This window comes from Palaemon carinicauda, chromosome 1, assembly GCF_036898095.1.
Source record: "Palaemon carinicauda isolate YSFRI2023 chromosome 1, ASM3689809v2, whole genome shotgun sequence".
Classification (NCBI taxonomy): Eukaryota; Metazoa; Arthropoda; class Malacostraca; order Decapoda; family Palaemonidae; genus Palaemon; species Palaemon carinicauda.
The window spans coordinates 156,546,026-156,563,043 of record NC_090725.1 but is presented as its reverse complement, the minus strand read 5'-3'; the positions used below and the strand labels follow the sequence as shown (position 1 = coordinate 156,563,043).

At 35.8% G+C, this 17,018-nt stretch overlaps 1 protein-coding gene across 1 annotated transcript in view; it reads right to left on the bottom strand.

The window, feature by feature from the left end:
* Window positions 1–2,095: 2,095 nt before the first annotated feature.
* LOC137652542 (uncharacterized) overlaps window positions 2,096–17,018 on the bottom strand; it is a 53,266-nt gene continuing 38,343 nt past the window's right edge. Inside the window, exons 8-10 of the mRNA XM_068386029.1 lie at window positions 7,175–7,282; window positions 4,461–4,519; window positions 2,096–4,295 (exon numbers count right to left, since the gene is read on the bottom strand). Of these exons, the coding sequence (XP_068242130.1) occupies window positions 4,209–4,295; window positions 4,461–4,519; window positions 7,175–7,282 (254 nt within the window). The 3' untranslated portion in view covers window positions 2,096–4,208. The remainder of the gene's footprint in view (window positions 4,296–4,460; window positions 4,520–7,174; window positions 7,283–17,018) is intronic.

Here is a 17,018-nt window from a genome sequence, read left to right as displayed (position 1 = left end):
TACATACATATATAATTATATGCATGCACATTTATATATGTATAGATACAAGTAAAATAATTCCTATTAACAAAAATCTTCTATTCGAGAAATTGTTTTTGAATGATAAGTCTCAAGAAGAGAGTGAGACTGAATTTATACAATTTAATATCTTTGAACCTTTTTCTGAAGCAGAAGATAGAAAATTTAATTTTATATATATATATATATATATATATATATATATATATATATATCTATATCTATATCTATATATATATATATATATATATATATATATATATATATATATATATATATATGAGGCAATGTCTGTGTGCGTGTGTTTCCTATAGAAAGAGAGGTAAGGAAATCTACATAAACACTAGAAGTGCATTCTTATGTAAAATTTTCAGAAGTCAATGGAAGTGGCTCCAAATCTCTCAGTACTCCCTTAAGGGAGCTAAGGTAAAATCTAAAACCGTGTTCTTATGTAAAAATTTCCGAGAAAATCAATGCAGGTGGTGTGAAATGTCCAGGTACCCCTTAAGAGAACTATGGGGGCGGGAAGAACTCTTACCCTCTTAAAATTTTAGATAAAAGGAACATAATGCCAGCAGAATGGCAGCAACACGTGAAGAAGAAGACGAAGACGAAAAAAAATTTTACCTTGAAAATAATCGACAAAGAATTGCATCGCTTAGAAATCAGGAAAAGAAAATAAAAGAATAACTCGACTTCAAACTAACAAGCAGAGAATGATTGCTCAGTAAAATCAAGAAGCACAGGAAGAAGAAGAGAATAATCACCATATTGATAGACTCAAGTGTGCAGAAGTTAGAGCACGCCTGTTTAATGCAAAACAATGGCGCCTTAGTACCTTCACCTATGACTCAAGGCATCGGTATGAAACAGAAGAGATAGTACAAATTGGCTTGATGACATAAAAATGTAATCACTGTGTTGCTCTAAAATGGAAGATTGAACCTAAAGGATTGTGTTTCCGTGGCAGGAAAGTTAGACTACCTTTGTTACAAATATCATATCCTCCTTAACATAAGAAATGCTTCATCTTATCGTTGCAGTTTTCAAAATGAAATATTGGAGGATAAGAGTATATAGGTTCAGAATAAGTCATCACAAAGATAACTTACATGAATCGACCAGTTGCATATACTGACATTGCTTTTTATTCCTAGACCTGGGCATTGCCGGATATCTCTGCTAGTAGTCTTTATATTTTGAAGGATGAATTTTGGGTACTGTACTACTGTTTATTATAGATAGTTGTGGTTGATTATCGAGTAACAAGTGGTAAAAGGAGCTTTTGGGTTAAAATGCCTTTTCATTAACTGGTGAGACTTATGGTTATAATTGTTTTTTTTTTTTTTTGTTTCTTTTATATCAGATCAATATTCTTTTTTTTTTTGTGTCGTTGGCGAGACCAGATGTTCATTTATAGGCCTAGAGCGTTTATGTAACACCAGTTGACCTGATCTGTATTATTGAGTGAGATAAACATGTGGCTAAAAATGCACTGGCTTGGCTATGGCTTGGTCTTCCACACTTTACGGAGAGGTTCCTCTTTTACAGATTTCCATTGCGTGTTGCTAGTTTCTCCTGACTGATTGGTACATTTCATCCATGACTGCAGCCATTAATTGCGTTCTTCTCCTTACTAGATTATTATTATTATTATTATTATTATTATTATTATTATTATTATTATTATTATTACGGGGTAAGTTACAACCCTAGTTGCTATAAGACCAAGGTCTCCAACAGGAAAAATAGCTCAGCGAGGAAAGGAAGCAAAATAGAATCGTGTATCTGAGTATATCTTCTGACAATTGAAAGAACAAAAGGGTTAATACTATTAACAAACTGAGGATTCGGGATTCTTTATTGGTGCATATTCTGTTTTAATATTTTACTCTTGTTCTTTGCAGCTGCCATACAAAGGTAAATATGGGCCCACTTAATCCTCAATTAAGTAAAAGCTCGTCGTTTGAATTACCAGTTTACTATGGAGGTAGAAAATAATTAGGACCAACTTCTTGCCATTCGATAATAGTCAACTCCAACACTTATTGCCAAAGGATATATAAACTTGAACAAAGCTATAGAATAATTTTATATCTAATTTACAATAAGAATGTATTGAGAATAATTAACCCTCTTATTTTATTGAGTAAATTATCATATCATGACTTGCGGTTGCATGGTATTTTATATTGTTTTGATATAGGCTATAGATAATATTATGTATTTTGCAATATACGTAATTCAGGAAAAATCAAGGGGGCAACAATTCACTTGTCATGATCATAAGATATTGTTGAATATGGAAAAATTCTATCCCCTCCGATATCTATGACTATCCCATTCAGGTTCAATTGATACCTTTTCGTCGACACTTCCTTAGTTTTCTTCTTCATTCTATTGGTTTGATTTTCTTTGCCATTTTTTCACATTTGGTGTCTACAGTATATTATTTTTTATTACTTTCTCCTTAAATAAAACATGTTATATTATTTTCTTTTCTCCTCTTCATATGGCTGCTGCAATTCTTCTATTTGGTCCAACTTCCATCTTTGTTGAGGTCATGACAGTATAGCAAGAAATGGGCGATATCATCTGAATCTGCTCCGCATAGCTTACAGTACATACACTTCCTATCATTAAATCTTAGACAGCTAGTTCTTTCTCTGCGGGCTACGCAATAACCGAGTCAAGCTTGTTATTAAAACATATCCTCGCTTACTTGATATTTTTCTTTTGCATATATTTCTAAACTGCTTTATCGTTTCCTCTCTTCCCTCCATCTTTTACTATCTACTTCTCAAATCTTTGTCTTAATCTTTTCCCTTTCCATTCTCCTGAAAATTATATCGTTCATATTCATATCTTTCATCCAAACCTTGGTGTCTTTCATTTCTTCCAAGATTTTCTTCAACATGTAACATTTTCCCTCTTCTATTCTTCCTAGCCTTCATTTCTGACATCTCTGTCTCTCTTCCGAAGAGTAGCTACTGTATGGTGGTGCCCCTAAAAATTTTCTGACTACCCTATTCTCTATTTGTTGTATTTTTTTTTTTTAATTTCATTGTCTGTGACGTTTATTACTGTTGTCCCAAAGGGTAAGGCCACTCCGGACGCAGCAAGCTCCGCCAAGGTAGAGGCATGGCTTGGGCGGCAAAGTAGCGACACACGGCTACACTGAAATTCCACCCTCCAACACATTATACTCGGCAGTCGAAACTTTCCTTCTGTACAAAAAGGCCATTGGAAATTGTGTAGCCTGGGGTCAAGATGCTAGGAACTGCCAAGGCATTTTAAAAAGTGGTAACTGCAGAGGGTCAAACCGTAGCCACCACGTCAAATCGTTCCTCTCGTCCGGTATGGCCACCCACATAAGATAACTCCTTTCTACAACGTTCAGGCTTGCCGCGTCCGATGTGGCCTTACCAATTTCATATTCTTGGTATGGTAACATTTTTTTCCAATACGTTTCCCTATTAATTTTTGAAGGCCTTTTTTTCTATCGTTTTTTTTTTCTTGTTTCTTGAATATATTAATTTTTCTATATTTCTATATTCCTTGGCAGTTTAAGCTTTCTGGTACTTTTATTCCCTGTATCTCTTCAAGTTTCCTTTATAGTATATATCGATATATGACTTCTGTTTATTTCTAACATACTTCCAAAGATACCCCTATTATTATTTTAGCTTCTGTATTTTTGGCAATAATGAGGTCGTCGTTTGCAAAGAATAGGCCTTGTGCCCAAATCTTCATTATTTTAAATGTTTAAAGTTGCCAAATGATGCTGCCAGATGATGATGTAGGCTATATAGCAACACAATAATAAGCGTCACAGCAATTAAAAAAAAGAAAAAAAAAACATCCCGAATTGTTAATGAATATTATATACTTGTTCTTGATCACACTTGAAGCTATAAAGTAAAATTTTCTTTCTTTTTCCCTTGAGTTTTCCTTTTGGCAACTCCAACTACTGTAATTAAATTTTCTTTCACGTAACTCTTAGTAGCTTGGTATGCTAATCTAGACCTTTACTTACTTAAAAGATTGCCTTGCCTTATGCAAGACACGGGCTCAAGCGTTGGCAGCCCGTAAATATTTTAGACCACCGCACTGCATACTATAGGCCTACCCAGAAATCTGCACATGACCTCATGGGTAAATGTTTTTTTTTTTTTTCCCCTTGTAACCTAAATGTACTGAACAGTTCTTGATGATCGGCTCAAGCGTAGAGTGTTGGCAGCATCCCGAAGGCTTCGGTACTCCTCAGGCAGTTCCTAGTCGGATACAGAAAACCATTAAGAATTCCCTAAACAAATGTACATTATTTTCACAAGGCATGAGGTAAATTTTCCATGATTCTTGAATTGTAGACGGGATGCTTGTAGGCATACTTTTCAAAAGCAGTATATCATATAAACATTCTTCATCAACTAACTTACCGGCAAATTGTTTCCAGTCTTTTCCGCCAATGAATTGAGACGCCGAGAAACTCCTTTAACTGTCAACATGAAGCAAAAGCACAAAGTCAGGTATTAGGAGGAATACTTTGGTTATACTGAGTCACTACATTTCTAGCGTTATTGCTTTACATAGGAGAGACTTTTCTTTAAATATATGTGCATAAACCATGACACTAATACAAGTGTTGGTGGTTACACACCGCTATGTTCCTTTCGCTCTCATGAAATCCAAAAAACTTATTTTTTTTTTAATGTTAGTTGAATTCGTTATTTTGTTTGAAATTAGACACTCCATTTTAAGTAATGACCTATTTTTCAAATATTATTATCTATTGGTCAGCATATTGTTATACCGGTTGTACATAATTTTCCTTATTATTTTATCAATATATATATATATATATATATATATATATATATATATATATATATATATATATATACATATACATAATATATATATATATATATATATATATATATATATATATATATATATATATATATATATATATATATATATATATATATATATATATGATTTATATATGATTTATCTATCTATCTATCAAGGCACTTCCCTCAAATTTGGTTGGTAGCCAACATAAAGAAATGACACAATGAGACTTTTCTTCACTTCGCTTCTCTCAGCTTTACGAGGGACTCAGCCAAGTTTAATTGGTATTGCTAGGGTGCCACAGCCCACCCTCCCCTTTTAGCCACCGCAAATAATGTGTCATATGCTAATATCCCTACAGCCGCTACCTCAGAGGTCACCAAGGAGACCGAAGGAAGCAGCAGGGCCTATCAGAACTGCGTCACAATCTCTTGCCATTCATTTCTATTTCAAGCTCTTTTGCCTTTCTCACACCTATTCTCGCATCGCATAGGTCTTTCTTCACTCCATCCATTCACCCAAACATTAGTTTTCTTCTTGTACTTCTTCCATCAACTCTTACATTTATCACTATCTTTAGCAGACGGCCATTTTCCATTCTCTCTACGTGGCCAAACCACCTCAACGCATTCATATCCAATGTAGCTGCTAATTAATTTCTTACACCAGTTCTCACCCTCTCTACTTCGTTCCTAATCCTACCTAATCGAGATGCACCAGCCAAAGTCCTCAGACACTTCATCTCCAACATATTCAATTTCTGTCTCTCCATCAATTCCATTCCCCACAACTCTGATCCATACATCACAGTTGGTAAAATCACTTTCTCATACAAAACTCTTTACACTCATTTCTAACCCTCTATTCTTTACCATTCCATTCATTGCTCCCAACACTTTATATCCTTTATTCACTTTCTGACGTACATCTGCTTCCTCTCCACCATTTGCAGCAACAGGAGAATCCTAGTACTTAAAGTGATCTACTTCTTCAAGTAACTCTCCATTCAACATGACATTCAATCTAGCACAACCCTCCCTTCTTGTGCATCTCATGACTTTTCTCTTAGCCCCATTAACTCTCATCTTCCTCTTCTCACACACCCTCCTATACTCTGTCACTAATCGACCTAGCTTCTCCTCCGAGTCTGCAACCAATACAATATCATATGATGATATAATTTATATACATATGAGTCTATATACACACACATTTATTTATATATATATATATATATATATATATATATATATATATATATATATATATATATATACATATATGATATATGACATATATATGTATATATATATATGTGTGTGTTATATATATATATATATATATATATATATATATATATATATATATATATATATATACATATATTAATGATAAATTATTGCACATTTAAACGTGTTTTTCATATTTCAAATAAGCCATATTAAAGTTTGGATTCTCTTAACAACCTCGGGATCAGAGCCCCAGGCGGAATCACCCAAAGACTACAGTATCAGACCGGCCGGGATTTGAACTCTGGTCCAAGATCCCTGGTTGCCAGTGACCATGCCACTCAGCCACGAAGAAAGATAAAAGTCAATGACAATTCTTCTGTACATATACCTGTCAAATTCAGGTTTTCTGTACTTAGAATTGAGATCAACCCATCTTCACCATTGTAGCTAATTGGTAGGTTTGGGACTTGGCATTCGATTAATGATAAATTTTTGCACATTTAAACGTGTTTTTCATATTTCAAATAAGCCATATATATTAATACATTAAAGTGTGGATTCTCTTAACGACCTCGGGATCAGAGCCTGGGGCTCTGATCCCGAGGTCGTTAAGAGAATCTGGACTTTAATGTATTAATATATATGGCTTATTTGATATATATATATATATATATATATATATATATATATATATATATATATATATATATATATATATATATATATATATCCCCGCATACACCTCACAGACAACCACACACACAATATATATATATATATATATATATATATATATATATATATATATATATATATATATATATATATATATAAATTATACGTGGATCTATGTCAGGATGCCTGAAAACTTAAAATTAATCAATCAATCTCCGCTGAGAATAACCTTTTCTATAATATAACTCCATATAACCTATTTTCCTGCAGTTTCTAAGATTTAAAGCACAAAATACTGTAACATTATGAGCCAATAGTGCTACTAATAGTCATTAGACAAATCAATCAGAAACTTTAACAGTGCCTACTGTACATGAGAGACGACTTACGGGCTCTTATGGAATTTCTTCTGACGAAGGCTTGATTGAAATCAGACTCTTTATGCTCCACGATTTTGTTGACTTTTACTGCGGCGGAGGCTGCCCCTTTGGACACAGCTGTTCGGAGCGAATCGGGAAGAGAGGTAAGGACAAGTTAGAATTAAGTAGACTTCTATTACTGCTCTGGTTATCATCATCATAACTATTATTATTATTATTATTATTATTATTATTATTATTATTATTATTATTATTATTATTATTATTATTATTATTGTTGTTGTTGTTAATCCCCAGAATTCTAGTGTACTGATAATTAACAAAGGAAAGAAAAGGACGAAGAAGAGACTAAAGTAAAAGTGAAAAACGGGCCAGTAAGCATAGTTAGAAAGTATCGTTTTCTGTGAGAATGGTACATTGAGAAAGAAAACGAGGAAGCGAGCATTTATTACAAAAGGCTAAAGGCTTACGTACATGACCCAATCAATATGTAAATATAGACTTGAGGGTAGTATTAAAATGGCTTTGGGAGTGAGGAAGAAAGTATATGAAACATTTGTTGTTCCAACAATATTTGCTGATATATACTCCTGGAGTGATATAAAAGATAAAGATATCAAAGATCTGGAAGACCTTCAATACAGATTAATAATAAGAAATATGTTTGAACAACCAGCAAGCACTCCATATTGGGGCATCATAGTTGAAACAGGAATATGGTCAGAGTCATGTAGAATAGACTATGAGAAAAAGATACTGTTCCATATCATCATAAATTCTGATAAAAAAAGATTAATGAGAGAAATAACTGAAGATCAATAATTAATTATAGATCCCTGTGGAAAGTGCTCGAGCAGCAGCAATGAAAATATTGTTGTAAAAATAGAATTAACATAGAATAAATAAGAAGTTGAGAAAAAGGGACCCTGAAAAAAAAAGAATTATGGAAAAGATCAAGGAAGCAATTGAAGAAAATAAGAAAGGAATGAAAAAATTGCGAATCATAGAAGTGAATGCCCACAGGCTCCTTGTATTAGAAAAATGGATACGAAAAAAGCATTCATGATAATGAAAGCAATGTTAAACATGTTTAAAATAAAAGCAAATTTCGGGGAAAATACTTAGATGATGTGTTAGACCTGTGCGAAGAAGATAATACAGAGAACAAGATATAATATGGAATACTTCAACAACTCAAGATTTGCAGATGACTTTCTATTTAGTGAATCATGAGAGGAATTGCAAGAGATGATAGAAAATTTGAATAGAGAAGGAGAAATATAGGACTGAAAATATATGAGTATATAAGACAACAAATAAGGGCTATGGACAAACCTCTGGAGATTGCTAATGAATATACGTAATTAGGACAGACAGTAAGTGTTTCCCCCAGGAAATGGTATCGCACTTATAACTTATAAGAAAGACAAGTATAGGATGAAGAGCTTTTGGTAAATAAAATGAGATTATGAAAATCAAAATGCCACTTTCGCTTTAGAAATAAAGGTATTTAATCAGATGGTCCTGCCAGTTTCAACTTATGTATCAGAAACTTGGAGTGTCACTAAAGCCTTAGAGCACAAGCTAGTTACAGACTAAAGAGCTATGGAAAGAATAATGATAGTAGGTAGTAGATTGTCCATGGCACCAGTCACTCGTTGACATGCTACCGCTGGTGTCTTATTGAGTCCTTTTGACTGCCCACATAGTACTACATTGGATTCCTCTCTAGTTACAGCTCATTTTTTCATTTGCTTTCACATTTATTTACACACACTCCCCTGTCCTCATACACTGAAAAATTCTTCTTCACTCAAGGGGTTAAATAACTAATGTACTGTAATTGTTCAGTGGCTACCTTCCAGTTGATAGGATAAAAGAGATTCTTTAACTATGGTAAGCAGCTCTTTTAGAAGGACACTCCGAGATAAAAAAAAAAAAAAAGCTTGTTCCATAGTCTTGGGCAGTGCCATAGCCTCTGTACCATGGCCTTTCACTATCTTGCTTTAGAGTTCATTTGGTTTAGGGTACACTCAGGCACAATATTCTGTTTCCTTATAGCCTTTCATCGCTGGGCTACTTTCCCTAGCATTTTAATTTTTCAACTAGGGTCATAACTTATCTTATAATAATAATAATAATAATAATAATAATAAGAGGCAGAAAAAGAGCAACATGGATATGAAAGCAAACTAAACTGGAGGATTTACTAACATGAAAAAAAAAAAGAAATGGACTTTGACAGGACGTATAATGAGAATAACAAATAACAGATGGATACTAGGAGTAACAGAATGGGTCCCCAGAAATTCCAATTGGAGTAGGGGAAGGGAAAGAAGACGATGGATTGACGAGCTAAGAAAATATGCGGGTATAGACTGGTATAGAAAACCATAAACAGACGTGTGTGTGGAAGGACATTTCTGAGGCCTTTGTCCTGCAGTGGACTAGCAACGGCCGATGATGTAGCAGAATCCTAGTAGAGAGCTGGGATATATGACTCTGAAAGAAGAGCGTGAAAATACCACAATAGCTTGGCAAAACTGATAACAAAGGTTAATGGCGTGGTTAGAAATGGATAGATGGAAACAGTTAAGGAATATATATACAGGGGAATGGTTGTCAGAAAATGGGAACCATAGTCTTAGCATAAGTAAAAGGAAAGCAAAAAAAATAATACATGGTACAGAATACAGCAAACCTGGTGATACCCGAATTCAATTATTTTCGTTTGAAAGTCACTAACTGACAACTCACATTCTTCACAATTCTAATGAGACTAGGTTCTGGGACGAAGCATTTTGAAACTTTGCTCAAGAAAAGATACAGTTCATTATGCAGGATTTTAGAGAATTTATGCTATATTTTCATCAAAATGTTAGCTAGATCATTATGGGAAAATTAACCTAATAATCTTTAATCATGATAAAAAAAAAAAACCCAAATGAGTGACTTTTCAGTCACCATAGTAATGTATTAACGTAAAGAACGTATCAGAGATGTAGTAGTGGGACTGTGGGAGGGGTATGACGGTCTCTGACAGGAGTCACCGGACAGCAACTGGCAGTCACGGTAGCACTATCACAAGCAAGTCATCTGTCGAATATGGCTAGAGCTACCCAACAGCTACCGGATAATTGTAACGCTAGTTAAGCTTTTCTATAAAGAAAAAAAATAGAAATAACCAATCGTCTTAACATGAACGACACAAGAGACCTGCTGCTGCATAACTGCAGAAAAAGACGACGAGTTATAAAGCCAATCGTATAGGGTTAGACTCCAGAGCGATCCTATCATCATCGTCATCACTGTTATTATTATTATTATTATTATTATTATTATTATTATTATTATTATTATTTAAGATACGTTGTTATTGTCTTTTTTATTGTAGAATCTGCACATAAAACGTGTTGCTGAATAAGTCGGACCTGATTGAAGGCAGAATCAATTATATTTCTAATAGCACAGATAACTCACCACCTAGCTTATTTCTTCATATATTAATATTTCCTCAAACTGAAGACACCCATTGGGAGACTAGAATTATATAAGTAGCGTTGACTATAGTCTAAACTATGACTTGTTATAATTTATTGCAAGTTTTGAAATCACGTGTTTGTTCTATACACAAAACGACATAAGCACACAATAAGTAATAACTTTGAAATCATATCCCAAATGCATAAATTGTTATCATTAAACTATAGCGCTCTGCTTAAACTGTTTTTCATGTAGACGCCCACTTTCCCAGTATGAATCCTTTTATCTAGAGTTCTAGACAGATAGATCAAAGACTAGTCTCACTGACTCTCGCGGAGTTATGTTGAAAAAGGGATTCGTGCAACAGTAATACATTTAATTTTTGTTCTGAAATATCATTTTAGCATGAAATGTTTTTTAAACACTCTAACATTATTTAATGATATAATCCACAACTAGTAGATCAACGTTGTCTCAAACATGCGCACGTTTGCAAAGTGAAATATAAGTTTTAATGCTAGCCTAAATGGCAACTTAAGAACAACGCATGTCCGAAGTAAAAATAATAAAAAAAAAAAAGTATCACCAGCTTTGTTACATACTGTACAAGAAATTAGGAAGTATGGAGACTATAAACAAGTAGGAGATTTGGCATTGCTTGTGAGACTAAAGATCTATGAGATAGTAGTAGTACCTACAATGTTTGCAAATAATAAAATATTGGGTATAATAAAAGAAAAAGAAACGAAAAAAAATGTAGGGTATACAGTACAAAATTATGGAAGGAATGTTTGAACAGGTTGCTAACACCCCTTACTGGGGGTTAATAGTAGAAACAGAATAATGTCTAGTTGAGAATGTAATAGAGTATAAAAAGGTGATGCTTTTTCATAGCATCATAACATCAGATGACCAATGATTAGTTAGGGAGATAGTGGCAAATGAAATTAAAAGAAATATAGAAAAAAGCAGAAATGACCAAACTGAGTTTTGTAAATGTTAGTGGCAGAGGAGATTACATAGGATAACTTAACACAAAGAAAACAGTAATAGTAATGAAGACAAGTTTAAATATCTTAGACATAAAAGAATATTATAGAAACAAGAATAAAAAAGATAGGCTTTGCGAGTTGTGCAGAGAGGCAGATGATACAGCGGAGCAATTGTTCAGCTGTAAAGAATAAAAAAAAAATAGAATCGTCACCCATAGAAGCTGGCCAATATATGAACCATGCTCTAGAAGTTAGAGGTTATGCAAGCTGTGCTGTCCGTGTAAGAGGTAATTTTGACAATAAACTTTCTGTAAATTGCAGCGCTTTGTACCTACACATCTAATAGTGTGCTCACAATCATGGTGTTGTGGGGTGTGAGCAACGAGGAACCTGGATCCTGGAACCTGGAACCCGGGAACAAGGTATTATCCCAATTGATTTCAGAGTTGAATAGGATAAAACTAAAACTTAAGATATTTATTAAGACTACTTATGTTAGTAGTAGTAGTTGTTGTATCCTCCTTAGTGGAAGTGGTAAAAGATTTTTCAAATGCGCTAATTTATTTGAAATGTTTAATGTCTACCTCATGGAAGGAACAAAATCTCAATTTTCAGTACTTCCTTCAGAGAGAGAAGTAACTTGACGTCCTTTCGTAGTCATGCTTAAAGGAAACAGGAGCAAGCCGGAGAAAAAATGGGTGTGGGGTGTTGGTGGTTGGGGCGTAAAGGTAGGATTACACATGCACGCTTTTTTTATTACAGGCAGTTATGGCGAGGGTTCGCAAGAAAACGTCAGAAAGAGCACCAGAAGGTAAGAGTGTCGCTGGCAATGTCTGGGGCGGCCCGCCAAACTAGGCCTAATGTCTTACGGAGCCACAAGGATTTTAAACGAATTCAAAATCTTGCACGAGGTCTGCCGACCCGATGAAGTTGCACGAAACCGCAAGCGGTGTGGTGTGGCGTCGCTACAAAAAGGTAAGAACCCTCACAGGTCCGCATGGTGCCACACCACACCGTACAATGTGCGGCTTAGTGGGGTTCGTAATGTTACGGAGGCGTATGGCATTCGTGGGGTGCCCTTACGGCACCTTCATACTCGATTCATAAATGGCGCACACATGTTGCGGGCGTGCGGCATGTTATGCTGTCTACAGAGGCATTTAATTATCAGAGGGTGGATTTCATTTCACTACGACCCAGCTATGATTGAGGAGTTAGCCAAGGTCGTCAGAGGGCAGCTGCTATTATCGATCATGGCTGGCCTGTTTACACATCTGTAACTACGGTTTTGGGATATCAAGATTGGTTTTTGAGAGCAGAGGCAATAGGTATGGGGGAAGTCAATGCCTTTTCTTGGCCAGGCCTGTTGAACACCTGAATATCGAAAAGAAAGGATATTATATGCTACCAGTTGAAATACAGTCACATGAGAGAGTATGAAGACTTATAGATAAGTCTAAAGACAAGTTCAAATATTTGAAGGCAAAGGTTTGCTGCATCTCTCTCTCTCTCTCTCTCTCTCTCTCTCTCTCTCTCTCTCTCTCTCTCTCTCTCTCTCTCAAAAGAGGCTCGCTGCCTATAAGTCAGTCTCTCTCTTTATCTCTCTCAATATTTTTCCTACCCTGTCAACTTGTCTTGTCTGTCTGTCTAGCATCTCTTTGTGTTTCTAGTTCTCCAAAATTAATATACATACTATAATTTAAGGGCATAAGCACGGAATTTGTTTCGTTCTGTCAGTTTGACGGTCTCATGGATTAACTGTCAGCTTATCTTCACTGAGAACTGACGGTAAATATATAAAATTACCTCGCATCCATGACGCCATCAAGTTAAGAAAATAACGCTGTAGCTGGTGATATACACTAATGCCATAACAAATCTGCTTAAATCAATTAAGATACTTATGAGTACGATACGATATAAAGCTAATATTGCGTTATGTTGCGAAATGATCATTGTTTTTGTATCAAATTAATATTGTAACAAGCAGCTAGCGGCAATGATTACATAACATGGTTCTGTGGGGGGAAAACTGTTTTGCTGAGCTAGAGTTAATTATTAAATAAAGTTAGTTTGATTACACACACAAGTATATTTTCAAAAAATTACGTAAAAAAAGCTTATTATTAATGAAGCAGGAACATTTGAACTACCTTACCGGTTATGAGTGTGACGAAGGAGGGAGAAGGTTATGAACTCAAAGGCAGATTGGAAACGACTGAGTTATATATTAAGGAACACTCTTCTTTATATACAAAACCTCAAGGCAACAGGACATAACATGTTCGAGAGACAGACAATGTTCAGAGCAAAACAGCAGACATGAATTTTCATGTTCGTTTGAGTGCGAGGGAAGAGCGAAGATACAAGCATATTATATACAAAAGGAATTATGTACAATTGTGTGACACACGGTTGGTACATGGCTCCCCCTCTAAAAATGACATACTGAACATGTTAAATAGGTGCCCTGAATCTGGAGAGGTAGTAGTAAAAACTGCGCCGATTAGCGACAGTGAGTGGCTGTAGAAGTCGTTGGTTTGGGTGCGAGCGAGTGGTGGATAATGGGTGGCTGTTGCCGCTCCGGCTCGTCACGGGGTAGGCGAGTGTGTCCTACGGCATTCATAGGCGTGTGTGTCCTACGGCATTCATAGGCCTACGGCATTCATAGGCGTGTGTCCTACGGCATTCATAGGCGTGTCCTACGGCATTCATAGGCGAGTGTGTCCTACGGCATTCACGTCAGCTTCGGTTGAAGTTGAATAAGTGTCCTCTTCGTCACGAGTGGAGGCGTTGATGGAGGTCTTGAAGGTCATGAAGTGGCTGTCCATAAGGGCACGAAGTAGGTTCACCTCACGAGGAGAGCTGTCTGCGGCAGGTTGCAGGCGAGTGATACTGGTCATTTTCCCGAGGGTGAGCGAAGCCCTTTGGTCCCACAACGGTTGTTGAGAGAGCTGAAAAGGCGTTGCTATACGGGCGGCTGGCGACGGCGAGTACTGCTGCAGAAGGTATGCGTTGACAGCGTCATAGTAACGGTGAGAGGTGGAGGTGGGGGGTGGGGGGAGAGGCGGGAGGAGCGAGTCACTCCGGGGTCACCAATGTGACGGTGCCGAGAGAGGAGTGTGAACTCAAAGGCAGATTGGAAACGACTGAGTTATATATTAAGGAACACTCTTCTTTATATACAAAACTTCAAGGCAACAGGACATAACATGTTCGAGAGACAGACAATGTTCAGAGCAAAACAGCAGACATGAATTTTCATGTTCGTTTGAGTGCGAGGGAAGAGCGAAGATACAAGCATATTATATACAAAAGGAATTATGTACAATTGTGTGACACACGGTTGGTACATGAGCCCCTTGTGTAAAAACACTTTTAATAAATATATCAACTCCTTATACCTGCACAGGTTCGCCATCCAAGCATATATATCTATATATATATATATATATATATATATATATATATATATATATATATATATTTATATATATACAGTGTATATATATATATATATATATATATATATATATATATATATATATATATAATGTATATATATGTATATATATATAAATAAATAAATAAATATATATATATATATATATATATATATATATATATATATTATATAAGTCATCATAAACCCGCTGCAACGCCGAAACAGATTTCACAAAACACCGCAATGTCACCGCAACAATACGCTGTAACATGCCCGTCACACATCGCAATGGTCCTGCGCCTCGCCGCCCAATAACGGTCATTTTTGGCTCAAGTCGCGTTGGTTTACTGGCGGTTTCTTGCGAATCCATGCCGTAACTGGCCGTAACACAAAAGTGCCTATGTGTAAACCTACCTTAAGCCCATGTAGTAGATAGTAGGTTGGACAGGGCACCAGCCACCCGATGAGATACTACCGCTAGAGAGTTATGGGGTCCTTTGATTGGCCAGACAAAAGACAAAAATTATTGGATACAAAACCTAGTCACCTTCCTCTACTATTGTTCTGCTCTTAAATCCTCTCAATGTTTTCCGCCGTTTTCATTTCATCAAATAGATCATCAATATCCCATTATTATTATTATTATTATTATTATTATTATTATTATTATTATTATTATTAAATGCTAAACTATAACCCAAGTTGGAAAAGCAGGATGCTATAAGCCCAGGGGCCCCAACAGGGAAATAGTCCAGTGAGGAAAAGAAACAAGGAAAAATAAAATATTTTAACAACAGTAAAAACATTGAAATAAATATTTCCTATATTTCCTACATTGGATCTTTCTCTCTGGTTACGGTTCTTTCCCTTTCCCTACACAGACACCGAATAGTCTGTCCTGTTCTTTATAGATTCTCCTCAGTCCTCACACACCTGACAACACTGAGATCACCAAACAACTCTTCTTCTCACAAGGGGTTAACTAATGCACTGTAATTGTTCAGTGGGCACTTTCCTCTTGGTAAGGGTAGTAGAGACTCTTTAGCTATGGCAAGCAGCTCTTCTAGGAGAAGGACACTCCAAAATCAGACCATTGTTCTCTAGTCTTGGGTAGTGCCATAACCTCTGTACCATGGTCTTCCACTGTCTTGGGTTAGAGTTCTCTTGCTTGAGGGTACACTCCGGCACACTGTTCTATCTAGTTTCTCTTCCTCTTGTTTTGTGAAGTTTTTATAGTTAATATAGGAAATATTTATTTCAATGTTTTTACTGTTGTTAAAATATTTTATTTTTCCTTGTTTCTTTTCCTCACTGGACTATTTCCCTGTTGGGGCCCCTGGGCTTATAGCATCCTGCTTTTCCAACTTGGGTTATAGTTTAGCATTTAATAATAATAATAATAATAATAATAATAATAATAATAATAATAATAATGGGATATTGATGATCTATTTGATGAAATGAAAACGGCGGAAAACATTGAGAGGATTTAAGAGCAGAACAATAGTAGAGGAAGGTGACTAGGTTTTGTATCCAATAATTTTGTCTTTTTTTAAAGTAATTGGGTGGTAAGACAAAAATTAAAACAAAAATGTTCCGCTAATTTCCGTAGGTAAGACCGCTTACTTAATGATCTTTGCACTGTCTCTTCGGCTCACAGTTGCACTCAATTTCTAACCTTCTATCCTTCATCCACTCCCTCACCCTTTCCTCCTTCCTGTCCAGCTTAATGAGCTTTTACTTCATCGGGTAACTGCAGGGTTCCCCCAGTTGCACTTGGGAGCTGAAGGCCTCACAGGTTCAGCGCCTTATTCCCCAGACCCATAATAATTCTATAGTTATGCCCCGCCAGAGATATCAGCAAAGGAATCATGAATTGGCCACTTGAAGATTTTACTGCGATATCCTAATTTGGCGTCTAAAACGTCTAAGA